Consider the following 25586-nt stretch of genomic DNA (forward strand, 5'->3'; position numbering starts at 1 on the left):
GCACAGTGCGCGTTCCAGAGCAATAACGTTTTGTAAAAATTGACACATCACGTTTTGAAAGGCGGGGCATAGAGGAGTTACAACATGTACAGTATGTTAAAAATGTCATTTTTATACACACATTGTATTGCACCCAAAACACAAGTTGATGCCTTTTTTAATCAATTTCATATGGCTCTTTTAATATATAAAGTACAATAAAAGAGGCATAAAGAGTTATTATCTTACGTTCTCAATTATTCATTTAATCAGAAAATGAAGAGGGACAATTGACTTACTATTGTGGGCCAAAGCTTTGAGCAGACAGTCCAAGCAGCCTTCGATATTGTCTGTAGCACTGTCTGACGACGAGAGCTTTAGCTTCTTCAGTGCTTCACTTAGGTTATCTGTTGATGAATGACAAACAATGCACACATTTATCCTTCCAATTATTTATTATCTACACAAATGAGAAAGATTTGTAGGGTGCATTGCCACCGTCATTTTAGTGATAGACGCATTATACAGATTATGTAACTAATAACAGTAAAAAGATCAGAAGTAGGAATTGTTACAGCTCTAGTTATGTCACAATTTTAAGCTATTAAGCTAAGTACAAAGGTCCAACTAATATCATAAAAGCAAAAAGTCTGTTAGTATGAAAGGTAACCACTTTTCACAATGAGGATGGCTAAAGTAAGTGAGGTCTTGATGGTGTGCCATTAATAGATGCCTACAAATCATCTTAAAAGGAAGGTCAACAGCAGCAATTGATCAGAGTTAATGCTCAACCACTCATCCACTTCCTGCTTAGTTAAAAAGATAACACAAATCCATTGTTAAAGGACAAATTTCCCAAGAACTACACCAAAATTACACCATCTTGACCAGACTGGAAGACCAGTTTGAATCAGCTGGGACCAGCAAACCATCTTTAGATTTTTTCCAGGAAAACAAATAAATCAACACAAAAACTTTTACAAATAAAGCATGTTTGTCACTTTATCTGATGCACTGTTTTATTAGGTTTCACTGTAAATGGCTAAGTTGAAACCATTTAATAAAGGAATTAAATTAAATTTGTTCCAATCTAGATAGAAATAAAATGAAGTTGTCAGTCTGCATTTAAGTACCAGGTTTACTGAAAAATCTGATTTTCTATATAGAAATTAGAAGAAGACTAATTTCTGAAAAGCAGGTACACTATAAAATCTAATTGCTGTCCTAACATACACATGTTTTGTTATCTTTACTCAGTTGTCAAAATGTATACATCTACTTTTTATAAAGTTACAATTACTTGCAGGGGAAATTAAACCACTAACTTTTCGCCTTTAGTATATTTTACTTAAATCAAGCAAGTAGTGGCAAGCGAAGCAATTACTTCACTACACCAGCAAGAGGCAGTGGAGAGCAGAAGTTGTCGTGGGACCTTTAATTAATTCTAAAGAAAAAAACTGTAAGTTGTCAAGCAAGTTATAATTGTCCGTGAGTGAAACTTATGAAATGTCTGTGAACTATTATTTTCATTTCAGAAAAACGTGACTTGACTTAGCTAACAGGCACTAAAAAACATGTTCTGTCAAGTCCACATTAGCCCGTTGACTTAGATTTTACAAATGTGAAATGATGTACTTATTTTCTGATTTACCACGTGCGGACACTGAAAACACATATTTTTGTTGCATGCCGATCATTTACAACATGAAAGTTCCTTAATTGTTGTCATTTATGCTCATGAATGGAGTTAAATATGTTTTAAAAAAGTCTGTTATGTTGCCGTGTTTGAAAGTAAGCTGTATGCCAAGTTGTAAGTCCGACGGTGAATAAATAACAAAGTTATTTGCTTGTAAAAATGGGAGTCGACTCTGAATCACACAAACGAGACGTGGACTAGTACACCCGCATATCTACGTCACTACACATAGTCGCCGCCTACGTTTTGCTGAGACTGACGTGAAAACGTATTTCTCCTCCACCAAACACTGTCGCTCGTTCGTGATGCGTGTGTATCATGTCTATAGCCAGTGTTCTACGGTGTGAAACTAAGTTGGTTTTATTTCAACTACCAAAGGAAGAACGTCTGTGGGGAAAAATGGTTACTATTCATTTTTCAAACGACACCAAAGGAGTATAACCCCAGCCTGGTGTCCCCAGGGTTTAACTGTGCGCGTGTCATTTCACCGAAGATTGGTTTAATAATCTTGCCGCGTTCACTGCAGGATATGTGAAACGACTATCCTTGAAAGAGGGGGCAGTACCAACTCTATTTGGACCTGTTAGCTCCACCGAATCACAACCTGTAAGTGTGACTTTTCATTTTTGTCTTAACTTCAAGAAATATTTTTGTACCTTATGTCTGTGATAAGCTAATGCATGTAACGCTAACATTAGCATGTACCGTTATTTCTGGGGTGTTACAGTTTGTTAATATGGTTATTAACTTTGCATTTTGACACATTTGCCGCACGTGTACCTATATTGATATATTTGGGTTTTATATTTATCATTTTTCATAACGTCGACTTTCTGAAATGCTCTATGTAACATGACAACGCACAGTTGAGACAAAATAATACTATTACTAACGTATTAAAAGTATTTTAAGAAAAAAATATATATATTTCATTGATAAGGAAAGGGACAACATGCATGTTGTCACACTGGGAGTTTTTACGACAAGAGCTGTCACTTGTCACTGACGAACATCCTGCTCTAGTCGTGGTGGAGTTTGTTGTGGATGCTTCCTTGTCAGACTCGGGCTCAAATTGGTACGGTAAAATAGCTGCAATCTCTAGCTACACCTATAATACACATGACATCCAACCACATGTAAACCGTAATCCTGTAATGATGGTAGTGGGGTTCCATTTGCGACAAATGATGAACGCGTTTGACCAATAACAACAGACTACACCATCTGACCAATCACATGACACAAGGTTAGCAGGTAGGCGGGGAATAGACGGATGAATCATGGAACGAATCATTTGAGAGTCAGCCAAGAAGTAAGGTACGAATAACTGCCTATTATTACGACATTATAGTGTTTAAACACATTGTACGTACATAAACTTGTTGTTGGACACTCCATAAACCAAAGTAGGGCCTAAAAAAACATACGCTAGGTACTCTTTAAAACAGAAACGATTTATCCGTAGGTAATGTAAATTACATGAACCCTATACTAAGACACACACGTTAGTACTTTTATCAAGTATTGGGTTATGTGTACATATTTCAACAAACCCTTTAATATCCCATCAGGACACTTGAAATTTGTGACTTCAATGTCATCGTCATATAGTCATTACACCTTTTTATGTTGAGGTCAATTAAATTAACACTTCCTAATGCAGTAACAGCTACTTCTTTGTTGTGTTAGCAAACATTTTGTTGAAGTAATACAGATTTTTCTTATGTTTAAAACCTTTAAAATGTAGATATTTGTAGCATATACATTCATAAAAGTAAGTTTGAGTGTTTTATTGTAAAATTGGTAAAGCATGCAGGTATTAGTAAACTATTTGCTACAACACTACAGGAACTAACTTTTAACTGAAGTATTATTTGTCTTGTGGCACCTGCCAGAAATTTCCAAAATGCTGCTTTTGACACAAGCCTACACTTGAGGTGAGGATATTTCAGCAGTTTTACCCAGGAGCAGAGCAGTGTTTTAAAAGTGTTCACAAGGAACTTTATTTGCACTTACTAGAGAGACTTCCCCTATCTTACAATCTTAAAATATTTTTTGCTGATGGACTGGAGTTGTAAGAATTGTTTTTTTTCCGCTACCAAAAGAGGACACTACCTCTTAAACATGGAGGCTTTTACATACTACTCAGAGCAGCATAGAATAAACGTATGACTTGCTCATGTTTAATACCTAAATGTACTGCTGCTTCCAATTCAAGATTAAATTAAAAAAGGAAGCTTATTTTACATATTAGATTGGCGGTACATCTCAATTTACTGTGAACAAATAGAGTCAACAGTAACCAACCTCCCAGTTACTATCGGTCTGCCATCCATTGTGAAATATGGAAGTTAACACATTGATATTAAGTGTTGTGAAATCTGTTTCCCTTTGTGAATGGTTTTCCAAAAATCTACACCCTGTACAAGTCTGGTTGGTCATATTAAGGTTATCATTTGTTGTAGGTGTAAGCAGAGTTTAACAGGATATACACCACAAACCTGCAGCGTGACTTTTATGATGCCTTGGACCGCTAGACACAACGTTTTGTCACAATCTTCAAGTCAAAGAAAGGAAATGTTGGAGAGACATTGGCTGAGTTTCTTCTGCTGGTTAATTTAGGGGTGAGTTTACTGCATCTTTTCGGTTTTTTTATTTGTTATAGTGAGTTGATAACAAATAGTTTTTGGGCAACCACATTGGTGGAACATGTTGTATATACTGAAATGTTTGCTGCACAATAGTCGTCAGTGGTCCACACAAACAGCACAACAATTACACTCTGTATTACATCACTTGCCCAGTAAGTATATTTTTGACTGTATAAAATTGATGTTTACTGTTCATTTTCTATTTCTAGAAACCAGATGTGACAGCAATGCGTAGCCTTGTGCTGAGAGGCTTACATGTTCTGCTAGTTTATGATTCAAGTAACTTATGCAGAAGTGCTAAAAGTGTTGAAAGCCATCTATGCTGCCAGTTTATTTACAATACATGTGTGCCATAGTTATCTACTCTTTCATATTGAGATGTTTACTTGTAAACGTGTTGGTTGTTTAGTCTGTAAGTTTGGTCAGCAAGACTGGTCATACTGTTTTATTGATATGATTTAAAAACAGCTGTACAACTAAAGGTCAGGGATGTATATTGTAGTTATACTTTTAATTTTATAAAATAGCAAACAATTTGGCTGTCAATGTTTAACAAAATAAAAATGTTCGAAATTGTCATTGACATTGTCACTAATTTATGTGTAATAATACACATGATTATTGGAACTTTTGATTTATAATGGATATTCAAATAACTTAAGTTACTGAGGTCACAGTTACTTGATTGTTTTAAGGCAATCGGTTTGTGTGGTTTTATTAAGTAAATCAGATTGTGGTTAAAGCAAATGCAACTGAAAAAATCCAAGTTGTAGGAAATGTCACCTTGAGTTAGCTCAACTTGATTAAACACAGTCAATCCAATGGAAATTCTTTAGTTGGTAATAATTCATTCAGAGTAGTCCACACTAGGTCAAGAGTACATCTGAAGTAAAAAAAATGAGTTACTTGAACTCAACAACTACCATTACACTTTACTTAGTTGTTTTAAGGCTATCCGTTCGCATGCTTTTTTAAGTAAGGTTTACTAATTAGATTCAACTATTTTGAAGCCATTCCGGACAAAATGATTAAAAAAGAGAATTTTAAAAAGACAAATAAATGTCAATAGCATTTCGAAAATAAGCTCTCGAATTTCCTACGTAAATATTATTAATGATATATATATATATATATATATATATATATATATATATATATATATATATATATATAGAATGCATTTATAAAAAAACTGTCCTACAACACTACAGAGATACTAATAGATGCTCATCATCAAATTGAGCACAACAAACATCATGCATACGAAATTGACAGACATAGACATCTATCTAGTTTGTTATGGATTTGATTACACGAGTTAAGAGGGACACATGGGGAGCTTTCAGATTTATAAATAAACATCCACCAACACACAAATATATCAGCCTGCCTTCCATCAGAACAATCACTGTGTGTCTGCTAACATGAGACTTCTTTTTGCATGCTCTTTAGTTTTGATATACATCATCATTTTGTCACACGTCATGTACGGGGTGTTCAGCACAGAAAGGCATACCATTTACAAATCTCTTAAATAGTTCACTTGCGGCATTTTGGTGTCAACTATTACATCACAGGCGACGTCGTTCACACAACACTGCCATGAATGACTAGGGATGTCTGAGAAACACAAACTGTGCCATTTTTTATCCTCTAGTTTTTGTGTCCAAAAATAATTTCTACGAGGTAGTTTGGGTGTACGAGTTCACCTGCCTTCTGCCATCCCAGCAGCAGCAGAGTCCTGGTTCAGCATCGCTTGCTGCCTATGAGCCACTAACACATTTATCGATCTACATTATAACAGCCTCGCTATTGAAAATGGGCATAATCTCACCAGGCTAGAAAATATAATAGGACCCAGATCGAAAATGATGGATGCTGGGTGATGATGCGGTCCATACAGTGCATCTGTGAATAATCCATAACGTTACATCACAGCCTGCCTAAAGGATGGGCACTCAAGATGACACTCTGCTCGTGTCCAAAGCACATAACGTGACGCCTTGAACGTGAACGCACTCCGGCTGCGTCTCATATCCCAGTAAGACGCATTTTGGATCCCTTTGGCGTGTTTCGAGTCACACAGACACGCGCGTATGAAGACTAAATGGTGCCAAAAAAAGATGCTGCCTGTACTAGATAGTGAAGAGTAGGATACTTGGTTACACACCACCGGCGAGTTCAGCCTCCTTCTGCCATCCTTAAGAAAAGCATTATTTGCTGCCAATGAGCCACTTCTCACACATGCATGTGCCATTTAGTCATTTAAAACCTATTAGTTGTATGCACTTCATTTTAAATAAATCGAGAGTTTGTCATCTCCTTAATGTGTGCAAACCGTCTTTGGCTTTTTCTAACTTACCCATTTGGATAGAGTGCGCTCAAGTCCAAACGGTCTCCAAATGTGGTGCTTGGAGGACTACTACTAGCTGGTTATCTTGAGTTGGGTAACGTTGACGATACCGGATCGGTTTTGGTTCGCTTGTCGGACAGATATCCGGGCAAGGCCCACCTTAACCCACGCGACTCCGGCGAAGCAGCTTCTCCACAGCTCCAAATGCTGTCAAATGCTTCTGGAGAGATGCACGCGCCCGAGAAAACCCCTACGTTCTGCTGTCGGTTCTTGCGTGCGTTTTATCCGAAGTGACGAATGTTCGTGTACGCCAAAATAAAGCGATTACGCTTCTAGTGCACTTCCTCCTGCCTAGCGAGCGCTGCGATTCTCTGCGCCGAAGACCAGAGCGCGCCGAGACTCCGCCCACCAAGCTACTGATTGCTTGTGACCGGCGCAGGGTGCCATTTTCTGAGCGTTGATTGGTTGCAAATGCTGTCGTGTATGGAAAACCACGCCTACTTGATTTTGATCCCACCCGAAGGGTGATGACGCTCATTAACGCGATCATTTATTTTATATATATTTATGTAATTTATGTATGTTGGACACACTAAGCCTCGAGTTGTTTTTATATACATTACGATATAAGCGCGAGAGATTTCTAAATAAAAGCGCGAGATTTCGCGTTCATTCACGTTCAAAAGTTGCTAGGGCGTAATTGCTCTGATTTTCCGAGTGGTTGCATATTAGTTGCCGTGTTGTTGCTAGGTTGTTCTGGGTGTTGCTATGCAGATTAATGTCGTTGCTAACATATTTTAGGAAGAATAGTAGTTTTGAGAAGTTTTAAATAAAAGAGCGTGATGGTGATTTGGGAAAAATAAAAACTTGCAACTACGCCCTCTGCTGGACATCTTTTAAAATAACATTTTTAAGGAAACATTTACACTAACAGTGTTTTCTTTTGTCTGTACCCAGTGTCCTTACCATTTAAAACAGTCTGTTGTCCTGACATTTACATTTAGTCATTTAGCAGACGTTTTTATCCAAAGAAAGAAGACTGGTCTCATATAATTAGCTTAGTAAGATTTGTTTTATAAAGAGTAGATAAGAAATAGAAGTCCGAACTGATCAGTCACTGACTTATACGGTCACTTACTAAGGTCTTTTATTATATATCGAATTTAAATCAATACTGTGTATCAATACTAAATGCATAAATATTCGATTAGCAAACATCCAGAAATTATTAGACGTCTGTGCGATCACAGATACGTAATGCAAGCAGTACGACAGCACTCCACAAGGTGGCAGCATTGCAATAGATTAAATTTTGGCAGGGGTCTGCAACAGTGAGCTCTTTGAAATACAAGCGTGCCGTTATTTGTATTTTTAGTTAAAGGGTGTGAGTCTACCGTAAAATATAATGTCCATGATGTGTTTGGCATTTTTTAATCCAATGCAGAAAAAACAGTCCAAATTGTAACGCTTATTATTTATTTATCTATCATACAACAACAAAATAAGCAAGTTGTGTCTTTTTCCTTAAAAGATGATCCACTCGCAAATTCCTGAACGTGTTTTGGCTTTAATCTCGGTGTTAAATGTTAATCTGATCTAACCTATAAAGCATGGGAGGATTTCTAATGTTTAACTAGAATTCGATTACAGTGTTGTAATGTAACAGTGAAAACGACACAACCATGACATTATTGAACAATACACGTCAGCAGCATCGGATGCAGGTGACATTTCATCATTTCTAAATCCCATTTGTTTTATACCCCAGTCAGTAAATTTGTATTCGTATTCGTAACGAAGGTAAATCAGAGGTGGTGTGGCATCACCCCTCCCAAACAGCTTCACTTCAAACCTGCTGCTGCTGCTGCTTTACAGTATATTTGTCACCCTTCCTTTGTGCGTCAAATCAAAGGATAGGAAGATCTTGAGTCTAGATCTTTCGCATTTCCATATAGTCCGTGTGCCATCATGGATCTGTTGGGGAAGAAAGAGAGGCGAGGCAAGGATGTAAAAGGCGTGCTGAAGAGGAACTGGCTTCTCTTGGCGACCATCACTTCAGTTATACTGGGTAAGATCTGCGCTTAAGTGCACCGACGCATGTCTTTGGATTGTGCGTGATCATATCTAAATGCATGTATCAATATATATAATAATGCATGTGATCACATCTCACGGTCATGTGCACCGTCGCGCAGTCTTGCGACACCTTCGTTTTATTTCGAGCGCGATTGCTTTATTCGTTCACTTCTATTGCATGTCTGTGCAGAACATGCGGTCAATAGCTCGTTTGACAGTATCAACATTACACTGCTTATATTGGTTGCTGCAGATTTCGATAGGTGTGTTCATGTGTGAATTAAATGTATTAAAGCTTTGATCATGTGTGCGTGTGTCCCACCACCACATATTTTACTACTGAGAGAGAAACGTGACCAGACTGTGACATCTCTGTATTCCTCCTAGTGCAAACAATGACATAATCGCATACAATTGTAGTTTAAATATCTGATATATTACATACTTATATACAATATAATTATGTGAAAAAAATTAAGTGGGGTTAAGGGTGGGGTTATTTAAAACAACTAAAGGTTTATTGAGAAATAAAAGTTACTGTATGCTATATATTTATATTTGTAAAATATTGAACTTTGTCCATAAAGATATGGTAGGACATGGTTAATTTATTTATATTAAACTGTGTGTTATAGAAATGTTAACCTTTTGTGAAGCATAAAAAGACTAGAGCTAAAAAGCCACAAACATTCATTTTAGGAATCTTTGATTAAATTCATATAATATGTTAGATTTATCAAACAAATGGCAACAAGAAAACTATAAAAACTCATGAGACAGAAAAATGAGAACATATTTACAAGAAATATCAGTTATAAGACAAATATACAGGTTTTAAGTAAATTACAGAATTTCTTGCTATATTTAGTTTATTTTAGTATAACAAAACTTCATTCTGAAGAGAGAATTCACAAAATTGAGCTATTTGTTGTATTTCTGTGTGCCAGCATACACAACTACTGCTGAAGAAAACAAGAATTTTGCAATTGAAGTTTTGAACTCTTACCTGTAATACTGTATATGGCCTTCGGTGTCTAGGTGACATCTACACCCATACACAACCTATGGAAGACTGTGGTGATTGAAAAACATTATTCTGAGCATTATTTCTAAGAAGAAAAGCAGATATTTATTTCGTCAAAGTGAATCCCCTGTGGATTGTTTAAAGCACTTTAAAATCTTGCACATAGCATTTCCAATAAAATCTCACTATTGCTCCTAATATAGACCTAATCTCTTTTTTCCTATTTACTCTCAGGAGAGAAAGAATAACAACACCGCTTACTTAAAGGCTTCTTCTTCATTTGGAATGTATTGTATATGAGTATATCTGATATACGTCACGAAATGTAGTTTAACAATAGATGACAAAATAACAACTACATTAGCCCAGGACCTCTGTTAAAAGCAGAGTTTAGAATTTTGTCTTAGATCGCAGATGAGAAGTTGGCACAGGCAGATGGATATCAATACAGTCTGAGAACCTGCAGTGCAATCCTACAGACCTAATTAAGTTTATTGGAAAGCTTTTAGTTTTTAATATCTCACTATATCCAAATCTATCATAAGAATGGAGAGGGATTAAATTGAACGTAATAAATTTGACTAAAGTACAGGACAGCATTTCTATTATTCAGCAGATCCTGTAATGATCAGAAAATATTGCGCACCCGATGCTATAATACTAAATGTAGCAGAATTATGTCTTGTATTGCAATGCATATACATCAAAGCTTTTTACATACAAAAATAATAATCACGTAGTTTTATCTAAATAACAACAAATTAAAGGGATAGATTACCCAAGAATAAATAATCTGTCATCGTTTAATTCTCATGTGGTTCAAAATCTGTATGACTTTCTTTTTTTAAAAGAAGATATTTTGAGAAATGGTTTTGGGTCCACTCAGCAAAAGTCAATGGGGGCAAGTGCAGTCTGGTTTCCAACCATCTTCGAAATATCTTCTTTTGTGTTCTGCAGAAGTGAGAAAGTCTAACAGGTTTGGAATGACAGGAGGGTGAGTGAAATTAAATTTGGTGGTAAACTATCCCTTTAATGAATGTTTTAGTGGTTATGAGGATTTGTGTACAGATGTTTAAAGCATCATATAGATTAGGTTCACTAGGGAGCTTCTCCAATACAGTCAGTCTGACACGTTCTTTAACTTTCTTTCAATCAATCTGTTACAGGAATAGGTCTTGGAGTGGTGGTACGGGACTATTCCTCTGTGTCCCATCTTGGGAAGCAGTACTTTGGCTTCCCTGGAGAAATCCTGATGAGAATGCTAAAGCTTGTCATCCTGCCTCTCATCGTCTCCAGCATGATAACAGGTATTTCTCATCCTTTGTGTCTCCTGAAAAACACAATATCTCCATTTATTACTGTCAGGATGAATTCAGAGGCTGTAAAAGCTGTTATCTTACTAGTGTCATCTGTTTTATTCGATTATGACTTCTTGAACCACTTTACGACATGACTTGGCTTTGTTTATCATACTTTGGTGACGCTGATAAATGTCGAGTTTGCTATGGGGAGAATTATTACAATATAAAATTTATTACAATTTTATTGTAATAAAAATTACAATCTTATTGCCTAGGAGTGGCAGCATTGGACTCTGAAGTATCAGGCAAGATCGGTCTTCGCGCGGTCCTTTATTACCTCACCACTACCATCATTGCCGTCTGTCTAGGTCAGTCGCAGGCACATACACTTTATTTAATATATGTTAAATCAATAAACTTAAAGACATATATTGTGTTGCAAAACCATACTTTAACTGATCGTCTTATACAATTTTTGTGCTCGTAAGGAATCCTTCTTGTGACGACTATTAAGCCCGGGGTCTCTCAGAATGCTGATCATATTGACAGAACAGGAAACACTCCAAATGTCACCACTATTGACACCCTGCTGGACATTATTCGGTAAAATTGTCAATATATGGACATTTGATGAGCAATATCAGTATAGTTGCATTACTTTTCAAGCTTAATGAAATTTTAAAATTGATAAATTATTATATCATTGTTATTATTTTAAAATGTAAAATCTGAACTATTCTAATATATAAACTGTTCAGAAGTAGAAGAAACCATATTTTAAAATAGTGTTTTTGTCAATTGGGAGTGGAAGACGGAGTGATATTTTTACACTTGGTCTAAGTGACAGAATACTTTTTGATGACGTGATCTATGCTGTGATATGATATTAGATAACACATCTGCATGCACATCAGCAATGACTGTTTAGTGATTTGTGTTTCTCTTTTTGTTAAAGGAACATGTTTCCAGAAAACCTTGTGCAGGCCTGTTTTCAGCAGGTAAAAGAGCCATAAACAAAGCCATGAAGCCATTGTATTAATAATGCAAATATAGTATTTGTCGAAATAAACATTATCTGTCTTTTTTTAGTATAAGACGCAACGCAAAGAGATTGAACTGCCAAAACCGAACGTTAACGCAACTACAACAACATTTCCACCATTTACAACTATTATCTCAAATGTTGCACAGGTGAGAAACAATCATTTTGGGCAAAAACTGCTTCATTGAAATAGTATGATAAATATCTGTTATAAAATTGAGGAGCTCATCTGTGTTTGATAGCATTGATTTGTGTCATCTTTATGTTGTAGAATTTGACCAAGGACTACAAGATTGTTGGAGCATATTCAGACGGGATTAATGTTCTTGGTCTCATCGTATTCTGCGTGACCTTCGGCCTGGTCATTGGCAAGATGGGTGAAAGGGGACGCATCCTACTCGAGTTCTTTGATGCGCTGAATGAAGCCACCATGAGACTCGTTCAAATTATCATGTGGTTAGTGACACGGTTTAAGTTATATGAGACCACAATATCATAGGCAGGTGCATTGTTTGACCAAGCAACAACCCAGAATACAGTAAAAATGAACCAGTTAGGGTTATTTTGGACATTTTGAACATGGCTTTTAAATAGTAATACTTTATTATTGTGCAATATATGCGGTTTTCATTAAGTATACTTTGTGGCACTTTAGTGTACAGTATGTTTATGAACTCAGAGATGAAAGGTATACACAGTTTTTATTGTTTGAGATGTAAAACATTTATACGGGAATCGCAGGTCTAGACTTTTCATTTTACATTGAGTTTCAAAAACAGCAATATAACGCAACTGTTTATTTATTATTTAGAATCTCACTTTTCCACATTTATAAAAAGGCCTTAGAGTTCACTACAGTGAAGAGCTATATATCTATTCAATATAAAAATAAAAACAAAACATAAAAATCTTTTGGGAAATATGCATACAAAGTACATTTTAGAATTCAAATAAAAAAAACATAAATTCATGCATGAAAGGATTATAAATATGGGTTGAAACATAATATGCAATATTACATAAGGTATGACTGGAATCAAATTTCATTTGATTTAAAAATAAAAACATTTTGATATATATCAATATATTTACAGTATAAACTAACTAAATAGAAAATATTCATCCCTTAAAATAAGGAAATTTGGGATTATATTTAGATTCAACAAAAGTTGGACTTGGCCGTGAAAGAATATGATGTAAAAAGGAAATTTGTTGAAGATAATAGCGTTTAAATAAGTTGCTTTACTTTTAGGTGGTGTGTGGTTATCTGAAATATAATTTCCATGAATCTTCACTCATTTTATTTTGCAGTTACATGCCTATTGGAATTTTGTTCCTAATTGCTGCCAAGATCATCGAGGTGGAAGACTGGGATATCTTCAGAAGATGCTCATGTACATGGTTACGGTTCTGAGCGGGTGAGCAGTCTTTAATGTTCTCTTGTTGATCAGCAGCGGAGCAGATTTACGACCGGCCGTTTACCGTTCACATTCTGTTCAATAACTGCTCTGTCCGCGCACAGATAAGGTCCAAGGACATTTAAAATTGCTCAAGCTGCAGATGTGGTCATAATACATGCCATAAATTCCCAAATTTCCACTAATTTGAGTGATGTAGCCAACCGAGCATCAGTCAGGAGATTCTATTGCTGCAGTTAAACAAATGCCATCTGCAACAGCCAGAAAAGACAGGTTTGGGTTGAACATTGCTGAGTCATACACGGTTATTTGAAGACGAAAGAGGACATAAATCCAAATGTCCTTGGTAAAATACTCTGGGATGCTTTGAAATAACACAGGAGCTTTTGTTTCTATTAAAGTTTAAGTTGAATATGTTTATTTAAAAAAGCAGATGTTGTTTGTTTTCAAATCAATTTTTTTTCTGCATCTCCACAGACTAGCCATCCATTCCATCGTATTTCTTCCTCTCATATACTTTGTGGTCGTGAGAAAGAATCCGTTCAGCTTTGCTCTGGGAATGGCACAGGCCCTGGTCACCGCACTCATGATTTCTTCAAGGTGAGTATCTATGTCCTTTTGAAACCTTGTATCTCCATATTTCATGATTTGGCGTGAATCATAAGTCACCGAGGGTGTAACTTTGGTTTGAGAAGTGGGGGGATACAAAATGGGGGAAAATATATCCTATCACAAATTCAAAATACCTATGTTTTGCGTCGATTTTGATTCTTTAAATTGATTAAACCATGAAACCAAAAGGTGTTTTTAGCAAAAGTTGATGTTCATGAAGGGGGGAAATGCAAGGATTGACAGAGAAACGGAGGAAACATGGCTTGTAAAAACCTTATAATCTGCGGTCGAAAGGAGACGAGCCGGATGACTTTTCTAAAATGCTTGACGAGGTTTAACGTATCTAAACCATGAACCCCATGTTTGTGTCAAGCCTTGCCATAAACGAACTGCTGTTAAAAGAACAAGTCTTTATTCAACGAAAAAAAGTAATAAATCACGAATACGCGTTTCTTTCCAATAAAAATCCATTATAGGGAAACAGCTTAAAGGGATAGTTCACCCAAAAACAGTTGATTTACTAACCCCCAAGCCATCCAAGATGTAGGTCCCTTTTTTTCTTGGTCTTGAACCATAATAAAGATTGTTTGGTAAATCCGCAGCCCTCTTTGCTTCATATAAAGCGAGTCTATGGGGTCCACCTGTCTAAGAGTTCCTAAAGCACATAATTCCAAAAGAGTGGCTCCTTGCGACATGTTGACGTCTTGTGAAGCGAATCGTTCGATATCTTCATAAAACTGAACGTCATTATTAATAATGTTAGTCATACTGTGCAGCCTCTGCACACTTCCCGATCATGATCTACTTCTTGTAGTATTTGGTGGCGGATGGCATGCCAGCGTCTGGTGCATTTAGCGCCACCTGCAGAAAGGGAGTGTTGAGCGACAGTCGCTTTTTTGGAATAATGTGCTTTAGGAACTCTTAGACAGGTGGACCCCATAGACTCCCATTATATGAAGCAGAGAGGGCTGCGGATTTACCAACCAATCTGCTTTATGTTTCTACTCAAGAAAAAATGTCACTTTCATCTCGGATGACCTGGAGGTGAGTAAATAAACGATTTTTTTATCTAGTGTGCCAACGACAAATGCATAGACACAGGTTTACCCTCTCTACACTGTTCTGCTTGGATCTAGAACTTCTCCGTAGCGATGACGGCATTTGGTTAAAAAAATCATTACAAACTATTTTGAAAGTGAGAGGTACACGAACTGAATTTCGAAAAGTGAGGAAATATGTCCCCCTGTCCCCAGTGGAAATTACCCCCCCCCCCACCGTTAGTCACCCATTATGTCACATAATGAGTTTTGCAAATATCTAACAAATAAAAAGTATTAAAAAGTGCTTGCCAACACAGTATTAAATCATTAAAAAAGTACAACGTTTTAACCGTGCAAATTTGGACATCCGAGGTTTCAGAAGGACATCGACGTTATATTCAAACAATTCTATGAACTTTCAAAGTTATTTAAATATTTTAAGTAGACTTGCATACCCAAATACTTTTTAGGACCACTGCAAAGGCAATAGATGTGATTAATGATAGCTAATAAATTCCTAAAACGCTTAGAAAACTCCTGAGAAAAGGTCATTAATGTTTTGTTGTGCTCAGCATTTTTAAGCTGTTTATGCAGGGGTGCTCAGTAATGCTCCTGAAAATATAACTTCTGACTTTTATATCTTTTGGAAGAAACTAATTGCTTTGTGTCATAATGGTTCAAGAACTGTGAGGGCTTTCATGTGATTCTGTACATTTCATTCTACAAGTTCGGCCACCTTGCCAGTCACCTTCCGATGCGCAGAGGAAAACAACAGGATTGACAAGAGGATCACCCGCTTCGTCCTGCCAGTCGGTGCCACCATCAACATGGATGGGACGGCACTCTACGAAGCTGTTGCTTCAATATTCATAGCTCAGTTGAATAACTATGCCCTGGATGCTGGACAGATTATCACTATAAGGTCAGTGGAATTTGAGCTTTTTTATTAAGTTGCTTTGTAAACGGGATGGAGACCCAAATTATAATTCTATGGCCTGTTCGTAGCATCATGTCAACGGTAGCCAGCATTGGTGCAGCAGGAGTTCCAAATGCTGGACTGGTAACCATGGTTATAGTGCTCACAGCGGTGGGCCTTCCCGCTAGTGATGTCACTCTCATCGTTGCTGTTGATTGGCTGCTGTAAGTATGTCTCTTTTCATGTCCAATATCTTTATCTGACATCATCATAGAAATATATACATAGATACCTCATTAGCAACTGTTTTCAAGAGTTGCTATTATTAGTCGTTCGCCATATTGGTACAGTTCAAGGCGGTCTGTGATGACTTAAGATCAACTCAGCTAACCCAAATATGTTCTAATAAGTTTTACTAACATCCGCATAACGTTCTGAATGTTTCAAATCTTCCACTTATGATGTAATAACGTTTTAACATTCAGGAAGCGTTATCCAGAGTTCTAGGAACACATTTCTTTCTTAATGTTCAGTTTTATGAAATTTGTGTTTGTATGATTACCACAGGTTATGTACTATTGTATATACACAGACATACTTGCTTTACTCTAAAATAACACAATATAAAGAGGCATTCACAAACACACCATTAAAACGTTACCATAGTATAAAAATACTATGTGCATAAAAAAAGTTCTTACTGGATAGTAACAGTGCATGGATCTACTGTAGACTGCACATAATACAAACCACTGCATGCTCTGCATGTTTGACGAAATAGTTGGATATCGATGTATCGTCCTTATTGTTTTTTTAAATCAGTGATCGCTTCCGTACCATGATCAATGTCCTTGGAGATGCATATGGCGCTGGAATAGTCCAGAAGCTGTCGAAGCGAGAACTGGAGAGGATGGACCTCATGTCAGACGTGGATGCCGTCAACCCATTTGCACTGGAGACCACGCTGGATGATGATGAGTGCGAGAAGAAATCGTACGTTAATGGTGGCTTCACCGTTGACAAAAGCGACGCCATTTCCTTCACTGAAACCTCACAGTTTTAGAGGTAAGAGCTAGCGGAGGGTTCGGAGATGTGGGAACCATTCATAAAATCAGTGCCATGGCAAAGACTCATTACAGGAGACATGACTGAGTACAGACATTAGCAATACCTGGCTGTTCAGCTTCCTTCATTTGTTCTATAACCGTGCCCTCAAACTCATAGAGAAGCGAGAAAAAAATGTCAAGGAACAACTATGTGCTTCCGCAGTTCATGTTGCCAAGAATTATGCAAATATATTTCATTTTTCTTCATTAACTAAAGTTGGTTACTTGCGGTTTTTGTACTAACCAATTGCTTTTTAGCCGTAAGTGAAGTTCTAACATATCATTTGTAGGCTGTGCAATATGGGCTAGTTGCACAATTTGGCATCGGTGAGCTTTTGCAAAGAAAAAGTCCGGACACCAATTTCCAGTCGTTTAACACTATCGAGTTGTTTTGGCTTAACGAAGGGCTCTGCGATGTAAAGAGGATTTGTCATATCGCTTACATATTACGTTCTTCTTTTTTATCTAAAAAACACCCAGATTTGCCGGCCAAACATCCTATGTTTCCCATACAGTGTTATATGACCGGAAATTAATCTGCCGACTCTGTCGTCCCAAATGCTCACTAGCGCCATCTTGTGCAAAAAGCAAATTGCACGTGTATTGATTTGATTTGAAAGAAAGATATTAGTCTACAGTGTGTATTGCAACAAAAAGCATGCTCCTAATCAGACAATGCTTTTCAAACACAAAACGCCTGACTGTTGCTTTAATTCCATTTGTTTTTGTGATTTTAGTCTTGAATTCTGTATTTGCACTTGTTATCAAAAGCCAAATGTTGATGCGTGTCTTTCATTTCCAATTAGTGCCAAATTGAATGTGTCAATATGATGGAAACGTTTTTTAACTAACATTTAAAATGAAGGAAAATACTGCATGATGCAAAAAGGAGTACAGAAATGGCCTTAGAGTGAAAATTAAATCCGTACACATTTTCAATACATGAACAATTTGTTTCGTCATAAATAACATTGAAGGTGGCAAGCCTTAATTGTTTCTTCAGCAAGCCACGGATTCTTATATTTTTTATTTAATTTTAATGAAACTATGAATACAGATGTCTACGACTGAGTGCCAATTTCATGCCATCGAGGCTGTTTTATATACATATATATTTTACATTTTTATTTCATTTATATTCTGTTTTACATTAGAAATGAGAAAACACTTTCAATGTTAAGTATTAATGGTCTGAGTTTGGAGTTCTGAAACTGAATTTTCACCATAAAGCACACTAATATATTACTGTACAGTACAGCAGTCAAATTAGTTCATACTGTAAAATTCAACAAGTACTGTATGTGTATCCACAAAACAATAAAGATAAACATCTGAAAAACACTCAAAATTGAACGATTTTTTTCTACGTTTATGCAACAAAATCAGACGCTATTACACATGTGTCAGGTCACCCTTTCTTATTGCAAAAGCATAATCCAATGTTTTTATGCCTGATAGATAACAATCAGGAAAATATTGTAGGATTACCGTTTGTGACATTGTTCAGGACACAGCCATGCCTAAGATCACTTCCTGTTACAGATATTAAGATGGATGTACTTCATTTAGTCCTCAACGGGAAAGGCAGTCCAAGGGGAAAATACATAAATAGTATTTTATACCTCACACCTGAGGCTCGCTGATACAAACAGAATAAATCTTTTGAACCTGATGATCAACCAAAGCACTTGGTGCACTTCAATTGCTAATAAAAGCACTATTTGCATATGAATGGACAGACCAAAGAGGAAGGAATAATCATTTCTATGAAGATTTAGATTTTTTAAATATTATTTTTCTTTAATATACATGATATTTTACAGAAAGAGATATCTCAACAACACCTAAACCTGTAATGAGAACAAAGGATTCAGCATCTACAGGATTGTTTTTTTAGTAAACACATCATCTGACCATTTATTGTCACCAAAGTCTGTTTTGATGTCACTGAGCTATAATAAGAGTACCAACGCAAGGAACACATGCTTCATTTCATACTACACACTAAAAAACAAAAGCACACACACTTATTGGAAAATGATGCAATGATGTTCTGCAAAACCTGTGAAAAACAAGAAAAGTAGTCAGCACAATATGTTGAGCACACAGTTTTTGTGGCGTTATAAAGGCTAAAGGGCTGTTCACAATAAAAACAATAACTGTAAAGTAAAAATAAAAAACGTATAATAGTGGAATCCATACCAAAACTTTATCGATGCACTCTTTGATAGTTATTGTTTAAATGTTGTATGTGGTTAAGCATTATATACATACTTCATCCTTCACACTGGTGGTTAAAATGAACATGAGTGGGCCACAATAGATCTCCGCATTAGCACTTCATCTATCTCAGACTCACTGGCACCCTGACATCACAACAGAAACGGAGGAGGAATAATTCACGGCACAATCAGCGCAACATTTCACTGCAGTTAATAACACAGCGGTGTGTGTGTGTGTGTGCGTGCATTTGAATGGCACTCACACAGGCCAGTCTGTAAACTGCTTTAGGAGATGTTAAAAGGCTCTGAACTCGTTCTTGAACCTCCTCCCACGCATCAGAAGAGCCCAGAGAGATCTGTGAAAATAAAACATACTGAAAATAAATAAAACATACTTAAACATGAGAAGCTTTAATAATCATAAGCACTACAGTGAACATCACTGCACTGTTTATCTCTAGATTTTTATATTCATATTGAATAGATGTAGTGAAAAATTATGTTTTCCGATGAAATGTGTTTTATGTGCATACCTGGGTGTTGCTATGCAGTGAATAACTACGGTCCTTTGAGCACTTAAGCATGTTGAGTGATGGTTGCTAGGGCATTTTGAGTCGTTGCTAACTGGCCAAACTCAAAAAATAAGCCCAGCTCCAAGCCTCTATGGTGTTTTTTCATATTTAGATTACATGGTTTGTTTCAATCCCCAAACCAGGAGCAATTCTGCGTGGCAATTTGCATACAATCCATCCTAAACAGTTTTCAAAATAGAAACAAGTATATCCCAAATCGTATTATGTTGAAATGAGCATCCTTAAATTCCCATATGTTCTACGGATTCCGGTGAAAATTGAAAACACCCACAACTCACCACAAGAGAGAGAGAGAGAGAGAGAGAGAGAGAGGAGTTTTGTGATGCAGCACCAAATGAACACATATACTGAATGTATAATAATGGGGAAAAAAGTTAAAAAGCAAGGAGTTTGGTTTTGTGATTGTTAACAATCACAATGTGTATCTTTAACAGTCACTTCTGTTACGTGTTAGTAGCCTGTGTCGCAGAGGTCAGGACCACATATTCTTGTGCAATACACTAAAATGTAACCTCTACAAAACAGATCTTTTAGAGCAAAGGATAAGTAAAAGGAAATGGGATGGAGTATATGTTATTCTTGCCAATAGATAAGTGCTTATCCATTCATGCAGATCTACCTGGAGAATACACACACAAACACACACCCATTGTGCCTCCGGCTTTCTGTGCTAGGGTGACTTTGGCTGAAAGAGCCCTCATATTCCTTAAGGGAATGACGCTGGCCCACTTCCTCAGCGTAGTCGAGGAGATCATCTGTATCTGAGGAGTCCCCATCAGAGACCTGAAATAACAACATGTTACTATGGGAAGATTCAATGACTCTAACATCAGTCAATGGAGTCTGGTTTAGGTTTATTATTTCATGTGTCTAGTGTATATATATATATATATATAGATAACTGTAGACAGGAGAAACAACTTACAATAGGACTGGAACAGTTTTTCCTCCAGATTCCTGGAGGCAAAAATAACAGATACATGCAGGGAATATAGTTAACATTTGACATTCTGTTTGTTATACAAAACATAACCTGTCACACATCACTGGACTTTTGGAAAAAATGTGTCAAAGTGCCAATATCAAATCCGAAACAAATACTGAAAATGAACAGTGTTTATACCTGCTTCTTTCAATCGAGAAGTATAATGAGGTGACAGACTTCCTAATCTTCTATCAAAGGTCGGTGAACGATAGAAAGAGAAATTTCCACCTGTCCGGGAATCCTTCATCTGAACCTGCAGTTGTATCAGTAGAGAAAGTTAGAAACATACAACCATCTGTGTCAGCAACTCAGAAGACGATTTCACACTAGGACAGAAAAATCTACTAAATGTACTTATAAAGCACAATAAAAACAACAGTAGTTGACCACTGGCTGTACAATATCATACCAAAATTAGCATAAAAAGTAAACATATGTATAAAGACATATGTAATGCATTGGGGGGAAAAAAGGAATGAATCAAACACCAATAAATGATAAGGCTTAGATTGGCTTTGGCTTTGCTTAGATTTAAATTCAGATTCTGATGAAATGAATCTTAGGGTAACCGGAAGATTATTCCACAGTTTTGGCCCAACAACTGAAAAGTCCCTCAACTTTAACCTGGTTCCCTAGACCATCAACAATCTTTGTTCAGAAGACCTCAGAGATCTATCAGGTGTATTTAGATTAAGAGTTCACAGAGATATTTAGGAGCTGATCCAGTCAGAGCTTTAAAAACAAAAAGTAATATTTTAAAATAATTTCAATAATGGACAGGCAGCCAATGCAAAGAGCACAATATACAGGGGTGATATGAGCTAGCTCCTGGGTGCCAGTCCAAAGTCTGGCAGCTGCATTTTGAACCATCCATAGACGATTAATGTTAGATTGACTTATTCCAATATAAAGAGAAGTACAATCGCCGAGATGACACATGAATCACTCTCTCAAACTTTGGAAAAGATCAAATACTCTTGGCTTTAGATAGCAATCTTAGTATCCACCTAACACCACTGTTTACTGCAGAGACATTGGTATTCATAAAGTGTTTCAGTAAGCACTGAAGACAGCGCTTGTCTCAGTTACAAATGACTCTCTTTTATCGTCTGACCTTTGTTGTATCTGTCTGCTTGTACTGTTAGATCTTTGTGCGGCCTGTGACACCACATATCATAATGTTATTTTACCCAGTCTACAGAATTATGCTGACAATTGTGGAAAATTGGTACAATTTTGTTAGCGTGAATGAGGAACAGTTGAACCTTGCATCATGGCTCCGCTGCCTAAATATAGCAATCTAATAATTGTTTTACTAAAATATTAAATATTTTATTTAATGAATGAATAATTGATTTACTGGCCACTCTCTGTATGTCTCCTCCAGGTGTTTTAGTATGGACTTCAAAGCCTATACTTTAATCAGTACCTTTGCAAATGATTCATTATCTTTACCATTAAGATGGTTTCATCGGACGCATGCTCCCGGCCCGAAGTTAACTTCTGTTCCTGTTTGTTGATTGGTCTGGTTGGCTAATAATACAACAATTTAGATTTTAATTAATTGTTATTAATATTAATTAATATTAATATGTTATTGTATAATCATTGTATTAAATAAACAATTTGTTTATTTTATATTATATATATTTTAATACATAAACAATTTGTTGAATGGGTGCTGTAACTTTGCCGCATTTAATTTTGGCCAAGTAACGGTCACAGGTCACCCAAAATAATAATAGACATACTTTTAACTTGCTAGCTAATGAAATTTACTTATTTCTTTTGCTTGTTTTCAGAAGTAATCTACAGGGACTCTTTGTGGATGTGTACCAGAAGTTAAGTTTGGGCCAGAAAAGTGTGCATGCGCAGTAGTGTTTTTTATGTTGTTGCTTTAAAACCGTCTATAATCATTTTTGTTCAAAGACATTAAATAATGTAATAAACTATTAATATGGCTGGTATTACACACATTATGTAACTGGATAACGCTTGGCATATGAACATTTATCTTTAGTGTGCGTTGTCAGAAAAAGAAGGGCTTCCCCAGTTTTTCTTAAGGTTTCTAATCTCTCTTTTAACTAAACATCTTAAAAAAAAATAAATGGGTTAGGGTTCGTCTTTTGGTGGCACATTTCTGCTAATTTCATGCTAATTTGAATCTGTATGTATTGGGAAAAGCATTAGCCTGACATACAAATTAAATAAGCCTGCACAGTATATGTGTCTTGTACTTTAGATCCTGCTGAGTGAGCTTTTGTGCCCTCTGCTGGCTACCACTGTTTTATCCAAAACCCAAACATAATATTTGTCATTTGGCACAATAATTACAATCATTAACAATTCACTGAATCCTGAAAGGGTCCCTTGGAGACCTCTCAAGACCTAAAAAAATATTTGAAAAACATTTATCTGGTTAGCATTACTTTGTCTTGTTTAAAACTTGTAGCATTTTAACTTGTGACTGCCACTTACACTCAATTCCCATAATTCTCTTATTATTATTATTATAATAATATTCTTTAGCAGAACACTGATAAAGTTTATAATATACATCAGGAACTTAACCTGGTCTCTGTCCTGGAGTCCTGTTTGGCTTCTGGGAGCAGTAGATGGATGTATTTGGGATTCAGCATTACCCTGTCGGACCTTCTTTGTGCTTTTTCTTGTCATTGCCTTCTAAAAAGAAAAACATTCAAACAAGCAAACCTTCTTTGCACACTTGGGGTCTTGATCTTAACAATGCTGCAATTATGTACAGTATATTATGAAAATTGTTATACAAATAAATCGAAATTGATTGATCAAACAATCTACTAATATTACAAAGTATTAACCCTATAACCTCATTACTTATTTTTGTGTTAAAAATCTGTATTTTTACCGCAGGAACACTGTGTGATCCATCTCTGTTGTTTATTTCACCGATCGTGGTCTTTGTAGAGAACTCTAACCTTGGAGAGATACCCTGTGATGAATAAATATAAAGAATTGTAGGCCCAGTTTCACAGACACAGCTTAGCTTAAACCAGGACTTACCTTAGTTGAATTTAGATATTTATGTTGCTTTTATAAAAATGCTTTACAAGAATACATTACTGGTGTGCATCTCGACACAAAACAATGGCACTGATATATTTTAAGATATTTCTGTGTAAGTTATATTCAGTTAAGACAGCTCACACATTCATTTTTAGTCTGGGACTAGCCTTAAGCCTTGTCTTTGAAACGGTACCGTAGTATTGTTGAATATGACACACATTAAATGCTTTTCTAAACTTGCAATGTGTAACTTGATCAATTCCATTTGTGTGCTCAATAATAAACATGGACTTACAGGAAAAGTGGGATCCCGTGTCATCAATACCTCCCTCTGTACTCCAGAGAAAGACGGCACCAGCTTCGGCTCTGGGAACAGAAAACTTCGGGCATCTTCTTCAAAACTGGCCAGTTTTCTTCCCACTGTAAAATGGGAATTTTGGGAGTGAGACTGAGAAAACTGTGGTCGGTTGAATGAAGACATAAACAATGAGTTTCTCTTAACAATGAATGGAATTGAAGTAGTTTTTACATGGGGGCGTCAATTGAATGAGTTCAACTTTCACTGTTTCGCCTGGAGAAGAGAAAAAACAACGTTTTAAACTAAAAGGTTAAAAAGGAGAAGGTAAGCAAAGGAAGAGGAAGGAGATGTAACTCGCATTGTAGGAATTCAGCTATTGCTGCAGGATCAGTTGCACACTTCCATACCTACAACAAGAAAAGTGAGAGCATTTACTACATGGAATAAAATGTATGCATATTTGAACAAAGTAAATAAGGACTTTACCTTTTCAAACCTAATTTTCTCACGAATAATTATTGGAAAGACTGCAGGAAGACATGCAGATTTTCTGTATTGATTCATTAGACAAACAGTGACGTAAACATCATCTTTGGCTGGTAAATGGACCCCTGGACAGGTTATCTACAAATACAGTCAGAATACATAGACTGACAAGGACATTTTATGGGCGACAAAACGCCACACTTTCGATTAATAATACATAGCCTGCCTTCTCGACGGTTATAAGTTAGGTTAATAATCTTGAACATTTTTTTATTAATTCTCACCGCTCTTAGGTGGAGCTCAACAATCACTTTAACAGCTTTGTGGGACATCTTGTTTTTTTTGTTACAGAAAACACAAAGTGCTATTTCCATCGAGTTCCTTCATAATATTGTCAATCGAGGAGAGCGTCGCGTTGCTATGGTATCCAACATAATCCTTCTCAGTTCTTGGGAAGTTCGAGGACTTTTATTTTGAAACTCGCCGCAAAGGGAAATCAGATGGTAAAACGGATGTCGTGTTGACCTATGTTGGGGATAACAACGCATAAAAGTATATCCATGTCTTGGTGTTGTTTCCAAACATCTAATAAAATGCTCGTTATTAATCATATCTTACGTTGTTCGTTTCTGTTAAAATGCATCCCGTCATGTTATTTAGAAAGAACTGGCGATAGAATTAACATTTGTCCAATAAAATCCGTTCAAGCACGTCACCTGACATGCCATTAGCCTGCGATTATG

The 25586-nt window shown here is 36.4% G+C and overlaps 3 protein-coding genes across 8 annotated transcripts in view; 1 reads left to right on the forward strand and 2 right to left on the reverse strand.

Moving 5' to 3' along the window:
- The window catches only part of rap1gds1 (RAP1, GTP-GDP dissociation stimulator 1), a 32025-nt gene extending 24972 nt beyond the window's left edge, over positions 1-7053 (reverse strand). For both annotated transcript variants that reach the window (XM_056759898.1, XM_056759836.1), the window contains exons 1-2: positions 6689-7053; positions 279-386 (exon numbers count right to left, since the gene is read on the reverse strand). In XM_056759898.1, coding sequence (XP_056615876.1) covers positions 279-386; positions 6689-6692 — 112 coding nt within the window. In that variant the 5' untranslated portion in view covers positions 6693-7053. The remainder of the gene's footprint in view (positions 1-278; positions 387-6688) is intronic.
- Positions 7054-8355: 1302 nt separating this feature from the next.
- slc1a1 (solute carrier family 1 member 1) lies at positions 8356-18555 on the forward strand. The gene is given in 13 exon segments (XM_056755272.1): positions 8356-8747; positions 10946-11086; positions 11356-11448; positions 11569-11683; positions 12036-12078; positions 12170-12271; positions 12394-12578; positions 13434-13510; positions 13513-13540; positions 14018-14140; positions 15920-16114; positions 16198-16332; positions 16931-18555. Coding segments are annotated over 13 exon segments (1578 nt in total). The 5' UTR covers positions 8356-8647; the 3' UTR covers positions 17172-18555.
- A 552-nt stretch (positions 18556-19107) lies between these two features.
- spata6l (spermatogenesis associated 6-like) lies at positions 19108-25279 on the reverse strand. Of its 5 annotated transcripts, none has more exons than XR_008906979.1 (13): positions 25128-25279; positions 24844-24981; positions 24716-24764; positions 24589-24630; positions 24355-24479; positions 23902-23985; positions 23586-23696; positions 21153-21267; positions 20955-20986; positions 20649-20812; positions 19700-20187; positions 19489-19580; positions 19108-19276 (listed from the first exon to the last, which is right to left on the reverse strand). XR_008906979.1 is itself a non-coding variant. In XM_056750728.1 (13 exons), exons 1-12 carry the CDS (start codon positions 25215-25217, stop codon positions 19509-19511), a joined length of 1092 nt encoding a protein of 363 aa, XP_056606706.1. In that variant the 5' UTR covers positions 25218-25279; the 3' UTR covers positions 19108-19276; positions 19489-19508. The 5 variants fall into 5 exon arrangements, 1 of the variants encoding a protein (XP_056606706.1); XR_008906978.1 differs by having other exon boundaries at positions 23586-23693; positions 24562-24630; XR_008906980.1 differs by having other exon boundaries at positions 20676-20812; positions 24562-24630.
- Positions 25280-25586: the final 307 nt, after the last annotated feature.

This window comes from Triplophysa dalaica, chromosome 1 (genome assembly GCF_015846415.1).
Source record: "Triplophysa dalaica isolate WHDGS20190420 chromosome 1, ASM1584641v1, whole genome shotgun sequence".
Classification (NCBI taxonomy): Eukaryota; Metazoa; Chordata; class Actinopteri; order Cypriniformes; family Nemacheilidae; genus Triplophysa; species Triplophysa dalaica.